Source organism: Globicephala melas, chromosome X (genome assembly GCF_963455315.2).
Source record: "Globicephala melas chromosome X, mGloMel1.2, whole genome shotgun sequence".
Lineage (NCBI taxonomy): Eukaryota > Metazoa > Chordata > Mammalia > Artiodactyla > Delphinidae > Globicephala > Globicephala melas.
The window spans coordinates 33,679,942-33,698,429 of record NC_083335.1 but is presented as its reverse complement, the minus strand read 5'-3'; the positions used below and the strand labels follow the sequence as shown (position 1 = coordinate 33,698,429).

Below are 18,488 nucleotides of genomic sequence, written 5' to 3'. Positions count from 1 at the left end.
AGTGATTGCCTAGCAATGGGGGGACTGGGGGATTGGAGCATGATGTCTCAAGGGTGCAGAGTTTCTTTTCGTGGTGATGAAAATTTTCTAAAATTGATCCTGGTGACGGATACACAACTCTGTGAACATACTAAAAGCCATTGAATTGTACACAAAAGGGGTGAATTGTATGGTATGGAGGTTATATCTCAATGAAGCTATTTTTAAAACTATATTTGGAGACAACGCATTTTCTTCCACTTTGAGGGAATGGCAATAATGAGAAAGATGAAAGTAAAGAACTAAGAACAAGAGGCCAGTTACTTCAATGGTTGCTAATGGAACCGCCTGCATCCCTGGATCAGTCCCCACTTAATGATCCTCCTCAGTTTACTCAAGAAATAGCTCTGATGCTAACCTCTCCCATTGTCAATAATTCTTTTCAGCACTGAAAATAGCACCACTATGTTGAAGACACCTTAATAATGGCACTGTTAAATGCTTGACAGTTAGCAGGCTGGCTTTCATCTTGCCTTGTTTTGTGATTCCTCCACCCTCTGCTTCTCATATCATCCACATTGGAAAGAAAAGGCGTTCAAATCAAAATTACAAGTTTGAAAATATACTTTGGTCATGTCATCACAGGTGTCAAGAAAGATCTGAATATAAGACCTGTGCAAATACCTTTAGGGACCATCCTAGAAAACAACATATCCACCAAGGTGATTACTGTATCAGGTTGGAGATCCTAGGAGCATAGAGAGGTGGAGGGCATTGAGAAGAGTAGCAGCTTAGTGAAAAATATCTAAACAGAAGCAACACTGTAAGATGAATACTCTGTTAACATGGAGCCAGAAGTACTCTTATAGGTCATGTACTTATCTCAAAAACAGCTCCAGAGAAGAGATGTGATTGGCCCCCATAACACATAGCTAGTTGAGAACACAGTGACGACGAGAACTCAGGTCTTTGAATCCCAGTTTAGGGCTCTTTCCATATGCTAATGTTGGATATTGATAGACTAGTCAGTGTGGGAGACTGGAATACTGTGCCAAAGCTTTTGAGTGAAAGGACCAAGCCCCAGCTCAATCACTGCTCAGAGCCAAGAGCATCTCATCAAGAATAAAACTCCGGGCTTCCCTGGTGGCACAGTGGTTGAGAGTCCACCTGCCGATGCAGGGGACACGGGTTCATGCCCTGGTCCGGGAAGATCCCACATGCCGCGGAGTGGCTGGGCCCGTGAGCCATGGCCGCTGAGCCTGCGCGTCCGGAGCCTGTGCTCCGCAACGGCAGAGGCCACAAGAGTGAGAGGCCCACGTACCGCAAAAAAAAAAAAAAAAGAATAAAACTCTAAGATGATAAATTACTGAAGAAATAACCAATCACCAGACTACACTTGGTCTTTTCTTTCCAGAAGAACAACAGTATATTCGATGTTTGGCCACTTCCATCTTTCTTTTTTTTTTTTTTTGGCCGTGCCGTGTGGCTTGCAGGATCTTAATTCCCTGATCAGGGATCAAACCCAGGCCACCGCAGTGAAAGCGTCGAGTCCTAACCGCTGGACCACCAGCAAATTCCCTTAAGCCTTCTTTTAAAGCATAAAATCTACCTCAGTGTGAGACATCTTGAAGTCTATATTACATATAGCAAGGTAGTTTGCAAACTACCTCCTTTCAAAGAGCCCAGCCTGCTTCCCTTCTTTGCTCTTTTCTACTTCATGTTCAAGCCAATCGTCTCAAATCCTGTCTCCAGGAATCAAATCTGTGGAAGGTTGAGGAGGGGGAACTTTTGGTAATGCAAACATTACCTTTCCAGCCTTGGTTTTCTCAAGCGAAGGTCAATGATAAATGACCTCCCTTTTGGGGCATAATTTATGTCCACGTGGTCTTTTCGATTGAGCCAAGGTTGACTAACAGGACACAACACTAGGAGGAGAGAGGGGATGGCTCTGGGAGACCTGGAGGCCAGGGAGTATAAGTAAGACCAGATGTGGCTGAAGGGGGCAGAGGTGGGGGGCATGGAGAAATACCGGCTACACAAACAAAATAAAGTCACATCCACCTTGGGAAATGCACTCAACATTTCCAAGGTTAGATCCAACTTGTCTTCCTGTGTTTTCTGCAATTACCTTTGTGCTTCCAGCACCCAGTTATTTAGTATAGCAAGATGGAAGGGGCAAGTCTTTCCTGGAATACTTAGCAGCAGTTCAAACATCCTTCATGCTCTCATTTTCCTATTCTACCATCTTCTGGTTCAAAACATTTCTTAAAACTCCTGTTCTAGCTTCCGAGGCTATGGGTAATCTTGGAATCAGCTTAAACCTCTTTTGTTATTCTGAGACCTAAAATCCCTGGTTCAAGTAGTTAGTACTAGAAAGATATAGACAGAAACACAAAATAAATTCATCCAAATGAAGACTGGCCCAACAAAGCTAACACAAATCCTAAAGGCCATACTTATCCCTTAGGCAGGGATCTTGAGGCAACAGTGAATCTCTGCACAGAACCTGAATATGGGCAAAACTGAGAATAGAGATGCCAATAAGTATAGCATGAAAATGGATGGTGTGAGGACCAGCTGTAGCCCTGTGTAAGACGCCAAAACGCTAAACGTCTGTCATTAAAGCTCTGCATCTCTAAAAAACAGAAGCACCATGCCCTGCGCTTTACAGAAATGAATTTAAGGCTAGACCATGTATCTACTGAGGCACTACTACCAAGTGAACCAGAAATCTGGGTTCCAGTTTTTATGCGTCCATTACGTTTAAGCATAAAGGTCCATATGTGACTTGATTATAGAAATTAATAGTTGGATAATTTTGTCAACACACTTCAATCACTCCAGCTGCCAAGGAATCAAACGAACAACTTCACCTGAGAGTGAACCAATATGCAGCATCATCCAACTCTTCATCGTGTTTTCCCCGACCTCCTAGAAATCCACTACAGCCCGTGGGAGTAGCCAGAGCGCTACTAACTACTCCTTATTCCATTAGCAATTGCTTATTGAGGTGAGGAATAAACTGGGTCCTCGTCCTCCTAGTGATGGTTAGCTTCCCTGCCTACACAGACCGCAAATATCTCTGAGGAAACTGGTCTTCTATACCGGCAAAACATAAGCCCTGAAAATATCAAAGGCTCCAAAAGCACATCCGAACAAAATAAAAACAGAAAGAGATGAGAGCCACGTCCACAGGTTTCTTGTCAATCAGCATAAGTCAATCAGTCAAATGGTATACATGAGAACAGAAGCAACAATAAATCTGGTATAATCAACTGGGCTGTTTTAACTGATCATTATTTAAACGACGGGGGAGAGAACGACTTGATTTGGTCTGTTTGGGATCCAGTTAGAGCAAGACTGAAACCAAGGGACGGCCTTGACTTCACGATAAAAACGTTCCATAACAAAGAGCCTTGACCATACTTTGTCCTTTCTGCCTGGTGCCACATTTAGCCAAAGACAGGCATGGAATCTCATCCAAGCAAGTCCGAGCCATTGCAACACATGTGCCTTCAGCCTGCACAGAGGAAGATCATATTCCCAAGCAGTAAGAATACCCACCAGTAATCAAAGTGACTGACAGGTGTTAACATTAGGGCTGTCATCACTAGAACTGGGAGATGGGCTGGGCTCCAAAATTTTGAATTTGGCACCGAATTTCAGTATACTCAGCACCTATTCTGTAATTAGTAGGTTTTGTCCTTGCACCCCCAAATTTTGTTATTTAATGTCCTTGCCGTAACCACACAACAATGTTTGATTTGTGGGTTACCCCATGCATACCAGTGAGGTTAGCGTAGTTAGCTCCTAATCATTCAGCATATTCTGTAAACAGCATTTCCTAGTGTGCTCCTAGAGAGTGTGTGTATGTGTGCGTGTGTGCGTGTATCTGTGTATTCCATATGTTTGTGGTTAAAAAAGACTGGGAAATCCTGGGTCTAAATTAAATGGGTTTCCTTTCTGCAGGACTTCTCAGAACATTTAATGTGCCAATGGGCAATGTGAATCTCTCAGAAAGGCATATAATTTGCAGCATTTCACAACTTTATTTGACCACAAAACCCTTTTATGAAGAGCTCCTGGGGGTGGGGAGATGGGGACAGTTCTCAGAATACACTTTGGGAAAAACTGCTTTCAAAGTCTGCTCTCAGTGACTTCCAAGTGAGTAATAGATCGGAGCTGCCGGGGTGGAATATGCACTCCTTTGGAAGCCCCCCTATGTCTTCTGATAGACCTAAGGATAGTGTCTGGGACATTGAAAACAGAGGGCTTCTCAGAACATATCAGAACAGCTACCTGGGCCACGTGAGAATCTCCTTATGTCAACAAACATTTATAGAGCATCCACCATGAATCAGGAGCTAAGCATTAAAAAACAAACAAACAAAAAGGTTAAGATTACTTTAACTTTGCATGGTGGAGACAGAGAAGTTTTCAGAAATAACATGATATTTGAGGTAGGGCTTAAAAGATGACCCCCGGGGTCAGGGTAGGCAGAGGGAGACATTTTAAAGAGAAGGAACATGGACTTCCCTGGTGGCACAGTGGTTGGGAGTCCACCTGCCGATGCAGGGGACACGGGTTCGTGCCCCGGTCCGGGAAGATCCCACATGCCGCAGAGCGGCTGGGCCCGTGAGCCATGGCCGCTGAGCCTGCACGTCCGGAGCCTGTGCTCCGCAAACGGGAGAGGCCACAACAGTCAGAGGCCCGCATACCAGAAAAAAAAAAAAAAAGAGAAGGAACAGTATGTGCAGAGCCAGTGATGCCTGCTCCCTCGAGCACTCCTCCCTGACGTGTCTGTACACACACCATATCATACTCTGGCATTTCCTAACGTGTTCCCCAAAGAAATGGGAACCAATCCTTGAAAGGAGTTGGAAAGCTTGCTGTAGGATGAAAATCCACCCATCACTGGACTGGAGCTTGTTTACCTAAGAGGCGGAGGTGTCCCTTTATTTATTATTAGGAACAATCACAGAATGCTGAGGTATGGTACATCCCACAAAATGCTGGAAATTTGTGGTAAGAATGATGAAGGTAAAGTAGGGGGAAGAGTGCTAACATTTATTAATATATATGTAAACTGTCTGACAATTTACATATTTTCTCAATGATGAATTGTATGCATATGTATTTACATTGCGTGTTTTGATTTACAGAGTGCTTTCATATCCGTGATTTCATTCGATCTTCATGAGAATCCTGTGAACATGGGTAGGGCAGGTGTGATTAGCCCCTTTGTACAGAGGAGAAGTGTGAGCCTCAGGACAGGTACGTGGTTAGCCCAACGTCACAGAGTAAGTGGCAATACCCAGATTAGAAACGAAGTCTTCTAAATCCCAGTCTTACGTCCTTGATTTGTATTTCCCCTGTACTTCTTCAAGAGGCTGAAGGTACAGGGAAGCAGAGTTATACCTAACGTTAGAAAAATCTTTCTAAAAATCACAGCTGTTCAACAGTGAAATAGGCTGTTTTATGAAACTGAAATGATTGTAGAGTATATCCTTGCCATAGGAGGGAGATTAAATGTCATGGCTTCTAGAGTTAGGGTCACCCTCAACTCGAAGATCCACTGATCATAAAATTCCTAGACCCTACTTCTCCGAGGTGAGGTTTACGATGATTAATCCTGTTCCTGGACAGCTCCTGTTCATCATACACTTGGTCCTCAAAAAAGAGATACTCTTAGATGCTTAGGAGTTAGAACCTTTCCCATCGCAGATAAACCCATTGCTGTGGTACAACAAACACAGATCACATACAACCAGTACCTCCAGGTTTCTCTCAGATCACAAAATGGTGGCGAACAGATAGAAGCCACACATTTAACCAAATTACCACGTATATGAGTTTGCATTTTCCCAGAAACTTAAAATCTTGCAGCACACAGTATATATCAGAGATTATGGGAGGAGGCACAGTTCTGCATTTGAACACTCAGCATCCTGATATGGTGAATCTATTTTTTTTTAAGAATCTATATAGTTGTTCAAACACCAAAGGTATTTTAAGAGGTAGAAAGTATGGACTGATAATAATCCACACTTGTCTTATCTGATGAGGGACCAGGATTCTCTTTACAGCCAAAGAAACCAGCCAGTGTTCCAATTCCCTTGGAACATTTTTTGTCATATATTTACAGCTCCCTGTGCTCAAGAGAATGGTGCATCTGTCTGATGGAGACGCCCGGCTGCATTCTTTCCCAGATATTAATATAGGTGGCACTTTAGTAGCATAGCCAATGACATGAAGAACCTGATTTGGAGAGAAACAGATGGTACCATCTTTCTTGGGCTAATTTTAGGATCCTGAAATAGTCCCTTTCCACACAAACCATCAGTGGAACCAGATTAAGACAGCTATGTCACATGGGAAAGGGAGACAGAAAAAAATGTGGTCTAGTGTGAGGCAAAGACAACGAACCAGAAACCTCAGTGCTTCCCTTCGTCATAGAATATGAGGGTCACTTCCACCTCTTTTCATCAGAATGGATGCTGAATACCAATGTAAGAGTATCTAAGAAGAAATGAGTGGGCAAATCTCATTTCTAGTCACATACATTGAACGATCCAGGTTGCATCATGCACTAGCTAAATTCATATTCCAAGGAGTTTGTAGGACCTAGGCTCCAACACATCTTTTCTTAGCAGATAGGGAAGCTTGTAAGTGACCATTCTACCTGGCAAGTCAGAAACAGATAGAATTTCAAAGCCTCACATTCCTGGTCCATTGCTTTGTCTGCTGCAAAGACCTTTCTCCCAAATGAGACATAATATATCAGGTAGGGATGACGAGAGGTAGAGGAAGAGTCTCCCAACCAGAAATGATGTCCGAGGTGTCAGATGGTCGGCCAAGCATTTAGAACAAATGAGAAGAGGTATAATCCGGGGAAGAAGCACCTACCTGTTTTCCATCCAGAGTGTAGAGTTTTTTGACAACCCCGGTCTCTAGTTTGATGGCTTCAGTGATATCAGTGAGGACTTGCTCAAAAGAGTGGGCTGTCTTCTTGTTCAGAAGCACACGCACAGCCTTCCGAGGCTTCACCCCACTGCGGATGATGGTCACCAGCTTGGGGCGCACAAAGTCCTTGTTCTCTCTGGCCTGGGCACTGTTGCTGCTAGCCAGGGACTGAGGGGCTTTCATATTAGCAGATGTCTTCACGTTGACAGACCAGTTGGGATTGACATTCTTGGTGTACTCCACCTTTTTGAAGAAGTTGTCTGAGGAGCAAACATAGCTTTCCCCTAAGGGAAGAAATAAGTGGAGATTAGTTTAACAGCAGGTATATGGACTATTCTAACCAAACTAAGACACACTGACCTCGAAGTAGGACTTCTGGAGAAATGGTGATGAAAACAAACTTCATGTGCAATTCCTAATTAGGCCCTCTAACAACTGGGCTCATTCAAATTCAAGAGCAAGTCATCGGCAAAATATTGAAAAAATCCTGTAAAGCTAAGGGTCCCAAGGATAATGAACATACCTAAGTATGATCTAACAAGCGGGGTTCTCCAGTTTGATATGATTTCATTTGAATTGAAAAGTTTACATTAACTCCTAGGATGTGTGTTAATGTCTAGGGGCATTACTAGAGCGTTTTTAACATGTCTCTATTTCTTAAAGTTCCTGTCCTATTTCTGGACTCACAGCCCTATTTGTTATATTATGAACTGAAGAGAACTTTCAAAATCAATACATTTTTATTCCAAGTCAAAGTGACCAAAGTCACGTTGTGTATTGGGCATACAGTGCAAACTTGCCCAGAAGCCCGATTGTACTTTGTACAGAGTATATGGCAAAGCAGTAGAATGCTAAAATGTGAAACGTGCGTGTGTGGTGAATGTATGTATGTGTGTATCATTGTGTCTTTTACCCCCATACCCAGGTGGAGAAACTATCTAAATAACAACCTGTAGACACACACACACACACACACACACACTATTCCTTGTGTCTGCAAGTCTAGCTCTTGCTTGAGAAATGCTCTCCCCTGTTTCCACCACCCACCCCTCATCTTTCCATCTTCCTGAATGCCACACACCAGCTCGGTGTACTCAGGGCCATCTTCACCAGTGCTCACCCTTGGCTGCCACAAGTAATGAGGTGGAGATGTGAGAATACACCATACAGCCTGATTTATGGATTGGAGGGATCTAGTGTAATTTTCACATTTACCATGGGCTAGAGGAAATGACTAGTACAGCGGAAGAAATGCAGGGGCCAGAGGCAAGAGGAGGGGATTAGACACCTGGGACTAGAAGCTGGAGAAAAGAGGAAGAGAGGCTCAGCCTCGGGGAGAGACTATTGGAAAAGGTTGAATTTTTTGAGTGAAACACATTAGCCTCAAGGTATACAGAAGTTCAGCCAGAGGTTGAGATGCAGAAAACCAGTGTGACTGAATCAGGCTTAACTCATCAGTAATAACGCTAAATCGATCAATCAATCAATCAACCCGAGCCCGTGCAAAGAAAGCATCAAACACAATTATCATCTGAGGGCTCTTCTTCCTTCGGTCTCGGCAGGAGAACCGAGCAGAGACATTCACAAACGCCGGGGCTGATGATTCACTCCCTGTGCAAATATTGATTGCTTTGCGGTAGCACCAAAGCCTTTAAGTCGGGTTAATTGATAAATTTCTCAGTTAGTGCTCAGAGAAGATTCAGTGAGATTCTGTAGGGCACCTTTGAGGACATTTATATGTGTGTGTGGAGCGGGAAGGTAAGTGGCTTGTAACGTCTGCAAAGTGGCTTCCAACACTGCTCTGAGTCCCAGATGCTGCTAGTGTTCTGTCTTGACAAGGGGACCAAGGCATGGTTTGTAGATGAGCACAGGCCCTCACTCCTGCACCTGGTGCATCCATGCACAGCCAGGATGGGGCGATCAAAGACCGCAGCCTAAAGAAACCCTCATTTCTCTGGCTGCCACTGGCTAACCCAATCCTACACAAGTGATTAGAGGATGTGATCTTTAATTTTTGACTTAAAGGATGAAGGGACCCTTTCAATTCCCCCATATATTCACAGCCAGTATTCCCCATACCCTAGAAATGGCACTCTACCAGATGCACGGGCACCTTCCACGAGGTCACTGCCTCTGAGTCAGATGTTTTCCGTAATCTGTCATGTACTTTGAAACTCTTGTCAGACAACTGGTGGTGTGCAAATGTATGAGGCTATATATTTATGATTTCACTCATCCACAGTCTCCTCCGGAGAGTCAGCTGCGCAGCCCTATTAGGACTCTGGACTTTTTTTGCTCCCATCTCTTAAACCTCTTAAGCCTCTGAACTATGAGTATGATTAACCATCCCCCATGAAAATGAACATGATGGCAGACAGCTATAGTATCATATGGCACCCAAGAACTTTTCAGAGGGCCCAGCTCTCAGGCAAATCTATGTTGAACACTTTCCAACAGTACATTTTAGTCTCTCCACTCTCTTTCCTTTTGGCCCCAATATGAAGTAATGGAAAAAGAGCAGCTGATGTGATGTCAGTCACAATGGGGTTCCCCAATATTTCCTAGTTGTGTGCCCTTGGGCAGACTGACCTCCCTTGGCTTCAGTTATTTGTCTGCAAAGTGGGGATGATGATAACGATACCTACCTCTTAAGGTTGTTCTGAGGCTCAGAGCAGGTGATGCATGACATGCAGGGCTGAGCCCAGAGTCTGCTACACAGTAAGCACTTGACAAATGCCCGCTATCGTTGTTATTAAGACCCTAATCTGAAGGAATAGAGAGAGAACAAGAAAAAGAGCTAAGAGGGAAAGGAGGAAGAAAGGGTGGAGAGAAAGGAGATGAAAAGAGGAAGAGTAGAAGCTGAAGGAAAGAAAAGCAGCAGCAGCAAGGGCAACCATCTTGGAACTGAGCTATAATCATTATATAACATGAGCACTGCCCGGGACCCAGGCTTCAAGGATCATATTTCCTGCTGGCTGAAAGGAGGCCTCCGGTTGCGTCAAAGGCCAAATGTGGTAGCTTCATGGATAACACCTAGCAAAGCCACTTGCTGCCTCTGCTGGTGCACACTGAGGGCAGAATATCTTTTAAGACTATCTTTTTTTAGAGCAGCTCTAGGTTCACAGCAAAATTAAGGGGAAGGTACAGAGATTTTCCATGTGCCCCCTGCTCCCACACATGCGTCCCCCGTTATCTGTATCCCCTACCAGAGGGCAGGATGTTTGTGGTGGTTGAGGGGGAGTCAGATAGACCTGGATTTAAATCCCAGGCAGGCATTTACAAGCTGTATGACATCAGGCAAATCATTTAATCTCTGAGTCTCAGCTTTTCTGTCTACAAATTGAAGCTATTGCGCTAGGTGACATCTAAGGCCCTTCCAGCTCTTAAGGTCTATAAGAAGGAATTTTCATCTCTTTTCCATCTCAAACAGGCTCTAGGAGATAAAGTTGTTACGGTACTTACATGTTAAAGAAAAGAAATAGGGGCCCACCCCTGAGGACTCTCCCCTCGTACTACTGGAAAGACATCAAATGTGCTGCTTCTCTCGACCAAAGCTTCCTGGTTCTGTGTTGCACCTTTACACAGCTGGGCTCCCATCCTGCCACAGCTTCCAGGGGCCATTTCCCACTCATTAGAAGCCTAGAAGGAAAGCTGGCTTCAGAGCCAAGCAAGGTGACAATCTGCTGGAATCGACAATCTGCTTCAGGGCGAGGGGGTAAGGAAATGAAGTCATGGAAGCACAGCTGAAAGGGCAGGAAGGGAACAAGCTATGGGCTCAAGATGATTTAATGTCTACCTCCCTTCACTTTCAGGAAAGCTCCGTTTTCAAAAACATTAAACATGTTTATAGCTGCTCAGTGCAAAAGCACTTCTGCCTGGGCTTTCTCCTCTTTTCCTGGGCTTTCTCCCTCAAGAAGGAAAATATTAAATGGTGGTTTATTGTATTATCAGGTCTATTAGTGATGTATCACTCTCCCAGGTATCTTAAAATCCTCCTCTTTGGCAGTGTGCTTGCTTTAGTAGTTAGAGGATAAATTAGTGAGAAAGTGGTTTCATCTCATTGGAACAAATGGGCTATGGCAAAGAAAGTGGATCATAGCTGGTGTCACCATACAGATCTTCCAACAAGACTGTCACAGTTGTAAATATTCTGTCCCATGGTCTGCATAATAATGCTCAAAAGGACACCCCTAAGATTGATCTGGGTACTTACATACAAGGAAGTGGGGAAGGAATTAGACAGTACATGAAGGAAGAATAATTCTCCAATGGAAGACTAAACAAGACAAAACGAAAAGTCACTGGTGGATTTCATTCACTGACCCACTGGGAATATAGCTAATACATATATGGCCATATTCTGTCTGGCTTCACGAAGACTGTTCGTGTACCCAAGGAGCTGTGGGAAAGCTGACATCAATAACCTGACTTTGGTCCAAAATGGTTCCCTTAATACTTTCAGTATCTAGCAGCAGACAGTATAGACTAGAGGCATTAGACAAAGGAGTGCCACAAGCCCAGAGAGATTATTAACCAATTGCTTTCTATTTCATTTTATTTTAGGCTAAATACTTAATAATGTGGCCATTTGGAAACATAGTATGTTCTATGCTCCATCATTCCTTTAAGATCTACAAATCAAAAAACAAAAACAGGGATTCCCTGGTGGCGCAGTGGTTGAGAGTCTGCCTGCCGATGCAGGGGACACGGGTTCGTGCCCCGGTCCGGGAAGATCCCACATGCCGCGGAGCGGCTGGGCCCATGAACCATGGCCGCTGAGCCTGCGCGTCCGGAGCCTGTGCTCCGCAACGGGAGAGGCCACAACAGTGAGAGGCCCGCGTACCGCAAAAAAAAAAAAAACAAAACAAAAAAAAACAAAGGTTTAGGTATTGCTAGGAATTCCCACCATTGTACATAGCTGAAGGGGACCGTCAAGATCACTTAATCTAGTACTTCCCAACTTTAAGTGCTCATAAGACTCACCTGGGGAAATCTGTGAAAACAGGCTCTGGAGCACTAGCCCTGAAAATTCTGAGTCAACAAATCCGGGGCGTGGCCCAGGAATTGATATTTTTCTAAAGCTCTAAAAGATTCTGAGAGGCAGCCAGGTTTGGGAGCCACTGGCTATTCCAACCCTTCACTGGCATCATCATTTTTTTTAATTGGAGTGTAACTGCTATACAATGTTGTATTAGTTTCTGCTGTACAACAAAGTGAATCAGCTATATGTATACCTATATCCCCTCCCTCTTGGACCTCCTTCCCACCCACCACCATCCCACCCATCTAGGTCGTCACAGAGCACCAAGCTGAGCTTCCTGTGCTTTATAGCATGTTCCCACTAGCTATCTATTTTACGCATGGTAGTGTATATATGTCATTCCTAATCTCCTAATTCATCCCACCCTCCCCTTCCCCACCCCCCGTGTCCACATGTCCGATCTCTACGTCTATGCCTCTATTCCTGCCCTGCAAATAGGTTCATCTGTACCATTTTTCTTATTACTATTATTTTTTTTACATCATGAACAATAATAGTACCTTGTAGCTGTAGTTTTACCTTGTCGATGTGTTTCCATATTTATCATCTAATTTTATCCTCACAATCACTCTAATAGATAAAGAAGGCAGGTATTACTAGTCTCATTTTACAGATAAGAATATTACAGTAGATATACAAAATGTGGTCTATACATACAATGAAATATTATTCCTCAAAAAAAAAAGAAATGAAGTGTTGATACATGGTATAGCATGGACAAACCTTGGAAACATTTTGTAAGTGAAAGAAGCCAGTCACAAAAGACCATATAGTGTATGGTTCAATTTACATAAAATGTCCAGAATAGGCAAATCTGTAGAGACACAAGGTAGATAAGTTGTCACCTAGAGCTGGAGAGAATACGGGAAATGGGCAGTGACAGCTAATTGGCACAGGGTTTCTTTTTGGGGTGATGGAAATGGTATAAAATTAGATTATGGTGATGGTCTCACCACTTGTAAGTTTTTTAAAAGTCATTGAACTGTACACTTTCATTGAACTGTACACTTAAGTTGGTGTATTTTACAGTATGCAAGTTATACCTTAATAAAGTTGGGTTTTTTTACGTTGTTTTAAAAAGAGAGAACATTAGTCACAGTGATGATAAGGACAAACTTATAGTCATGTAGCTTAACCAGCTATAAACTAGGATGACTCAAATAGTACCAGCCACCCTTTATTGAATGCTATCATGTTCCAGGCAGAATACTAAACACTTCGTATCCATTGTTTTATTTAATCCTCAAAGCGGTTATTCCCACTTTACAGATGAACAACTGAGGCTCAGGGAATCTAAATGGTTTCCCCCGAGTTCACACAAGCTAGCAGGTGGCAGAACTGGGATTTGAACCAAATCAGATTCCAAAGATTTCTTTTCCTATTATAATCTTCTGCCTCTAAGATGAGAACCCAATGCCTCTGACTCTTCACCCAGGGATCTCTCCAAACTTTTTCAATTTGAAGTCTCTTGGGAAGCAACATGTATGAATTACTATTTTAAAATCTTTCTTTTAACCTCTTCCAAAGGTGAAAAAAGTAAAGGACTTCTGTCCTCCATTCCTACAGTTGCAAAGGACAAAAAATAGGAGAGAAAAAGACCCTTTCTCTTTATCCTCTTCATATCTGTACCTTTTCCCATCTGGCTCTGTGGTAGTGGGATATGGGTCACATTTCTCAATGCTGCCCCAGAGATACCCCAGAATTTCCTTGACTGAATGGGCCATACTCAGGACTGAAAGGGCACTGAGGGCCACTGCAGTTTGTGGTTGTACGTGACTTGTGGATAAATGCAACTGAGCCTTATTTACATTCTGCATAGTCCAGAAATTCACCAGGAAGTACTACTACTGCACCCGGGAGTGGTAAATAAGAGGAGTCCAATCTAGCAGGACTCAAAAGGATCAAGAGAAAAGGAAGCTGCAGTCTTCAAAATTGTATTTATTACCTATATTGAGCTAAGATTATCACAACACACACCCCAACACACACACACACACACACACACAGAAATCCAGGGAGGAAAATCAATATCAAGGGCTAGTCCTTGAGCAAGACATGTTAAAAAATGGATTTGGGGGAGTGGGCAATCTGGGCATGACACCACTCTTATATCAGACACAAGAACATTCTAATCCTTGCTCCGAATACAATGTCACTTGATTCAGAATTCTGCCCGAGCATGTATCGTGGTCTTTAAAAGATCGCAGCTAGTGGAAACGATGAGGACATACTGGGTGATTCAGGGTGCTTTGTTTATGAAAATTCTTACAGAGAAACCCCTCCAGTTTGACTGAGATGTGGATTTTCCAGTGACAAAAGACACACACCCTATCGATTACGCTGTTGGACAGCTCCCTCAGCCTAGCTTCAAGTCCTTCAAGTTTGCCCTGACTCTCCTTTATTTTAAGATATTTGCTAGGATGGCCAATCCTTCAATGTTCAGAAGAAGCCTAGGATTAACCTCCACCTGGCCATCCAGCACCTGATCAAATAATCTAAGCCTCCTCAGCATTGTTTCTCAAGGTCAGCTTGAAGAAAAACCTCAGACTTGAATCCCGAGACCCAGATCCAGTAGCCATATGGACACTGTCTTATAAGTAACTAGCCCCAAATCACTCAACCTGACTTGAGAAACAGCAGCTACTTGCGAGAATGTGGTCTTGTACAAGGGAAGCCCTCATGCTCCTTTGTCTAGAAACACAAGAAACCTAGAAGCAGTGAAGCAGAGGCGGGGCACTCCCATCCATACCAAGTCCTTTAATGTGTTGTTTCTCCTTCCTCGCCGGCTGTTTCAGAGAGATCTGCCTGTTCTAAACTCATCTTTGCTTGGGGGAATGGAAAGAATGAGGAGGGAGGGCTGGAGCGTGGGAAGAGGTTTTGGGGGGAACATTTTCATTATCACCACTCCTGAGTGCTGTCCTTTAAAGTATTGTCAGGTTAAACCGATCACATATATTACACCCAGTAAAAGGTGGGGTAGGGAGGCATCCTCAAAATACTTGATTTGATAAAGTAAAATATTAAGACCATGTCCCAAGATCTATTTTTCTAAATGATCACAAAAGAGACTTCATGGCTGGGCAAGTTTTGGTAAGAGCTGGGATCTTCCCTATATTTGAGCTGGGTACACAGGTTGTCAGGATTCTCAGCAATCTTGTCATAAAATTCGATTGCAAAACCAAAATCTGACAAGGATTTAAACAGATTTAGGTACAGTGAGTCAGTTCCTATTCTAATAGGGATAGTCTTTATTAAAATACCAGACATACCTACAGCTTTTTTTGGTATTTCTCTCAATGACCTCAGCCTTAGGGACACACCCTGAAGTGGGCTTTTTAGAAGCAACAGCTGAGCAGTGACCACTTACCTAAAAGTATAATCCTCTGTGAATACGTCCAGGAAGTCCAGCTTTTAGGGTGCATATTTCCATGAGTTGCAATTCACAAAGAGCCTCTCAGCAGTTCAAAGGATATTAGCATATAATATTTTCTCTCTGTTAACCCAACCAATCTTCCTTGCTCATTTTATACCCCTAATGATTTTACGGTCTGCCTCAATAGTGCTATTTAGAGTTAACTATGAGCACATTCTAGAGTAAATGACACAATTCAGATTTTTCTTTGTATACCGAGGGGTAAACACAATGCATTGTCATCGCCAGCCACACTTCAACGCCAGCCGAAACTGAAGACCATGAAGGGTAACGGCTAATGATTCTGCCAATGCCTCTAGAATTAGAAGTCTAAGCAGCAACCTTGTGTTTTTACAAACACATTTCCCAATTTCTTTTAATGAAATGTACCCATAACTAACGATGCGCCACCTCCCACTAAGGGCCACCACCCACTCCTTGAATTACCTTCTTCCAGTTCATCCATGCTTCCGATTTTCCTGGATCCATCAATGGTGTAAATGTAACGCACTCCCTGAGGCAGGTTGATGTTGTCAGACAGAGATCGTGTCAGGTCAGCCAGCAAGGCGTCGAAGCTGCGAAAACGGTCAGAGGACACAGCGTACACAATCCCCTTGAAGTAGCGGTCCCCATTGCGGTAGAAACGTACCTTCTTGGCTTTCTTCTCGTTGCTCAGTGCCTGCAAGGTTCGGGTTCGGTAGAAGCTACAATGGGCGCTGTGAGTGGGGCTAGGCAGCCCATTCATCCGTGAGCCTCTCATGTTCCTGGATGTCTTATCTCTTTCATCAAAATGTCCAAAATCAAGTTCCATATTTTGGTGGAACCTCAGAGACCTGAGTGTTGGAGAAAAGGGTGGGGATGAAAAGAAGCAGAGAAAAAGGGGTGAGGAGGAAAAAAAAAAGAAAGGAATTCAAATATTAGCCAGATCCAGATCTGCAATCTGCTGCCTGTGAAAAGAACTGGTTGAAAAAAGCCCGTGACCCATCTGCTGCTTGCCCCTGACCTGCAGGAATATTGATTTTAATAGAAAAGAAGGAGGGGCTGGAGGGGTGCTGCTGGCTGTGGGCACTGGGGTGAGAGATGGGGAGGGAGGCACTTCTGGCACTGTTCCAAACACAGGAGAGGGAGGGATTTTGAAATAGCTTAAAATCCTGGGACTTCCTGACACTGGCTCCTATCAAATTGTAACTTCAGGCTAAATACATTAAAACTGGCATCTGTTTCCTCACACATGCCCACATGACTAACGCTTGTAAATGAATCCATAGCCCGACAAAATCCCCCTTGAAGGGAACAGAAGGACCTAGCCAAGGTTAGCATCTCTAGCTCAGGAAGCAATCTTTGCATCTTAGTAAAATGACTATGAAGGGGAGTGTTTTAATTTTATCCCAAACCCTCTTTCCTACTCTAATGTGTGCATCCCCTCCCCCCCCAGAATAAACTGGAATTCTCCTTTAAAGGGACGGCCTCTAGGGAATAGCTGGAGTCTTTGTGCTATTCATCAAACCCCTTCCCCACCAAGCTGGTGCAGCTATCCGAGATTCACAAGAAATAAGCTGAAAAAAAAAAGGGATTAGAAAAATCAGTTATTTAACGAGTTATTAGTTCTGCTTTACTCCTGGTATCCGCCCCCCCTTCTTTATGTGCTCTACCCACCCCCACCAATGATGCAGCCCCACCTCTTAATGGAATCATTTAATTGTTGAAAAATTCCCAAATGAATCCTTTAACAGCATATGGGACCTTTAGAAGCAAGCACACCTTTCATTGTTCTGGGCTTCTACCCTGAATGAAGGGGCATTTTTCCCTCACAGCAGGCAATTCACCCCAAATTTATCTATTGCCCAGGTGTGTTAGCTGAGGCAAAAGATGGTCATCTGTCAGATTTGCTTTCCCCCTTTCTGCTGAAAGAAAGGAAAGAAGGAAGGAAGGAAGGAAGGAAGGAAGGAAGGAAGGAAGAAAGAAAGAAAGAAAGAGAGAGAGAAAGAAAGAAAGAACGAGAGAAAGAAAGAGAGAGAGAAAGAAAGAGAAAGAAAGAAAGAAAGAAAAGCACAATATGAAACCAAATACAACAGAAGCCCCAAACGCTAGCAAAGGTAGTGACAGCCTAGGAACCAAACTATTAACATGCATCGCACAGATGGGGATAAAAGGACTCACAAAGCAAGCAGGGCTCAGCTGCTACACACTGCCACATTGAGATATTTGCAAGGGACCAGGAAGACAGGAGATAAAGACTGGTGCCTAGCAGGTTTGCCAGGCTCGCTCCCTCTATTCTCCCAATGTCACCATGACCTGTGCTGAGCTCAGCATTGTCTCTGTCAGACAACCTGCAGTGTAAGAGACCCCACCTCCTCAAGACAAGTAGCAAGCATTTCCCCAGGCGTGCCAGCAACGCTTGGCTTTGCTTTAGAATCTGGGGTGCTGTTATTCTAAAATCAACATCACAGTGAAAACAAAGGAACATCAAACTCACTTTTCTAAAGGAATATCCCAGGTAGAGGCTTAGCAAAAAATCTGATAGAATAAGGCCAAAAAAAAAAAAAAAAAAGAGGGGGGAGACCAGAGGGAAAGAGAGAGAGAGGACACACCGAGAGAGGCAGAGAGAGAGAGCTTTGCCTTGTGCTTTTCCCGTTTGACATCTGTTACATTCTCCCTGAAAATCACTGGAAAGCCCCACTCACCGGTTTTCTGCTGGTTGGGTGGAGATGCTGAGAGAAAGAAAACCAATCTCTCTATGCCTTTGTTGTCTGAGCTCCAAGCAAGAAATTCCTGCCAGGGTGGATAGATGCCTTCTAGGTCCTAGTGCCTTGATCAGATTCTCCCCTATAACTCAAGCTCAGTGAATCTCCCCCAACCTCCTTTGATTAATTACATGCTTTTTTTTTTTTTTTCAACTCACCGGCTGCATTAACAGCTAGAAAGGTTTCATTTATAACCAACAGGAAATTGCAGGGTAGCAAAAAGATTGCACAGGCAAGCTCAGAATGCTCTAATGAGCAACGTGCTAGTCTTTTCTTCTAGGGAACTGCCAATTTCACTTGGCCAAAACCTTGGCCTAATCTGCCTGGGGGCCAGACTCACAGTCAAACC

At 43.6% G+C, this 18,488-nt stretch overlaps 1 protein-coding gene across 4 annotated transcripts in view; it reads right to left on the bottom strand.

Moving 5' to 3' along the window:
* Positions 1-18,207, bottom strand: part of DCX (doublecortin) — a 120,135-nt gene extending 101,928 nt beyond the window's left edge. For all 4 annotated transcript variants that reach the window (XM_030835731.2, XM_070044702.1, XM_030835732.2 and 1 more), the window contains exons 1-3: positions 18,080-18,207; positions 15,843-16,228; positions 6,886-7,226 (exon numbers count right to left, since the gene is read on the bottom strand). In XM_030835731.2, the coding sequence (XP_030691591.1) occupies positions 6,886-7,226; positions 15,843-16,206 (705 nt within the window). In that variant the 5' untranslated portion in view covers positions 16,207-16,228; positions 18,080-18,207. The remainder of the gene's footprint in view (positions 1-6,885; positions 7,227-15,842; positions 16,229-18,079) is intronic.
* Between the last annotated feature and the right edge of the window lie 281 nt (positions 18,208-18,488).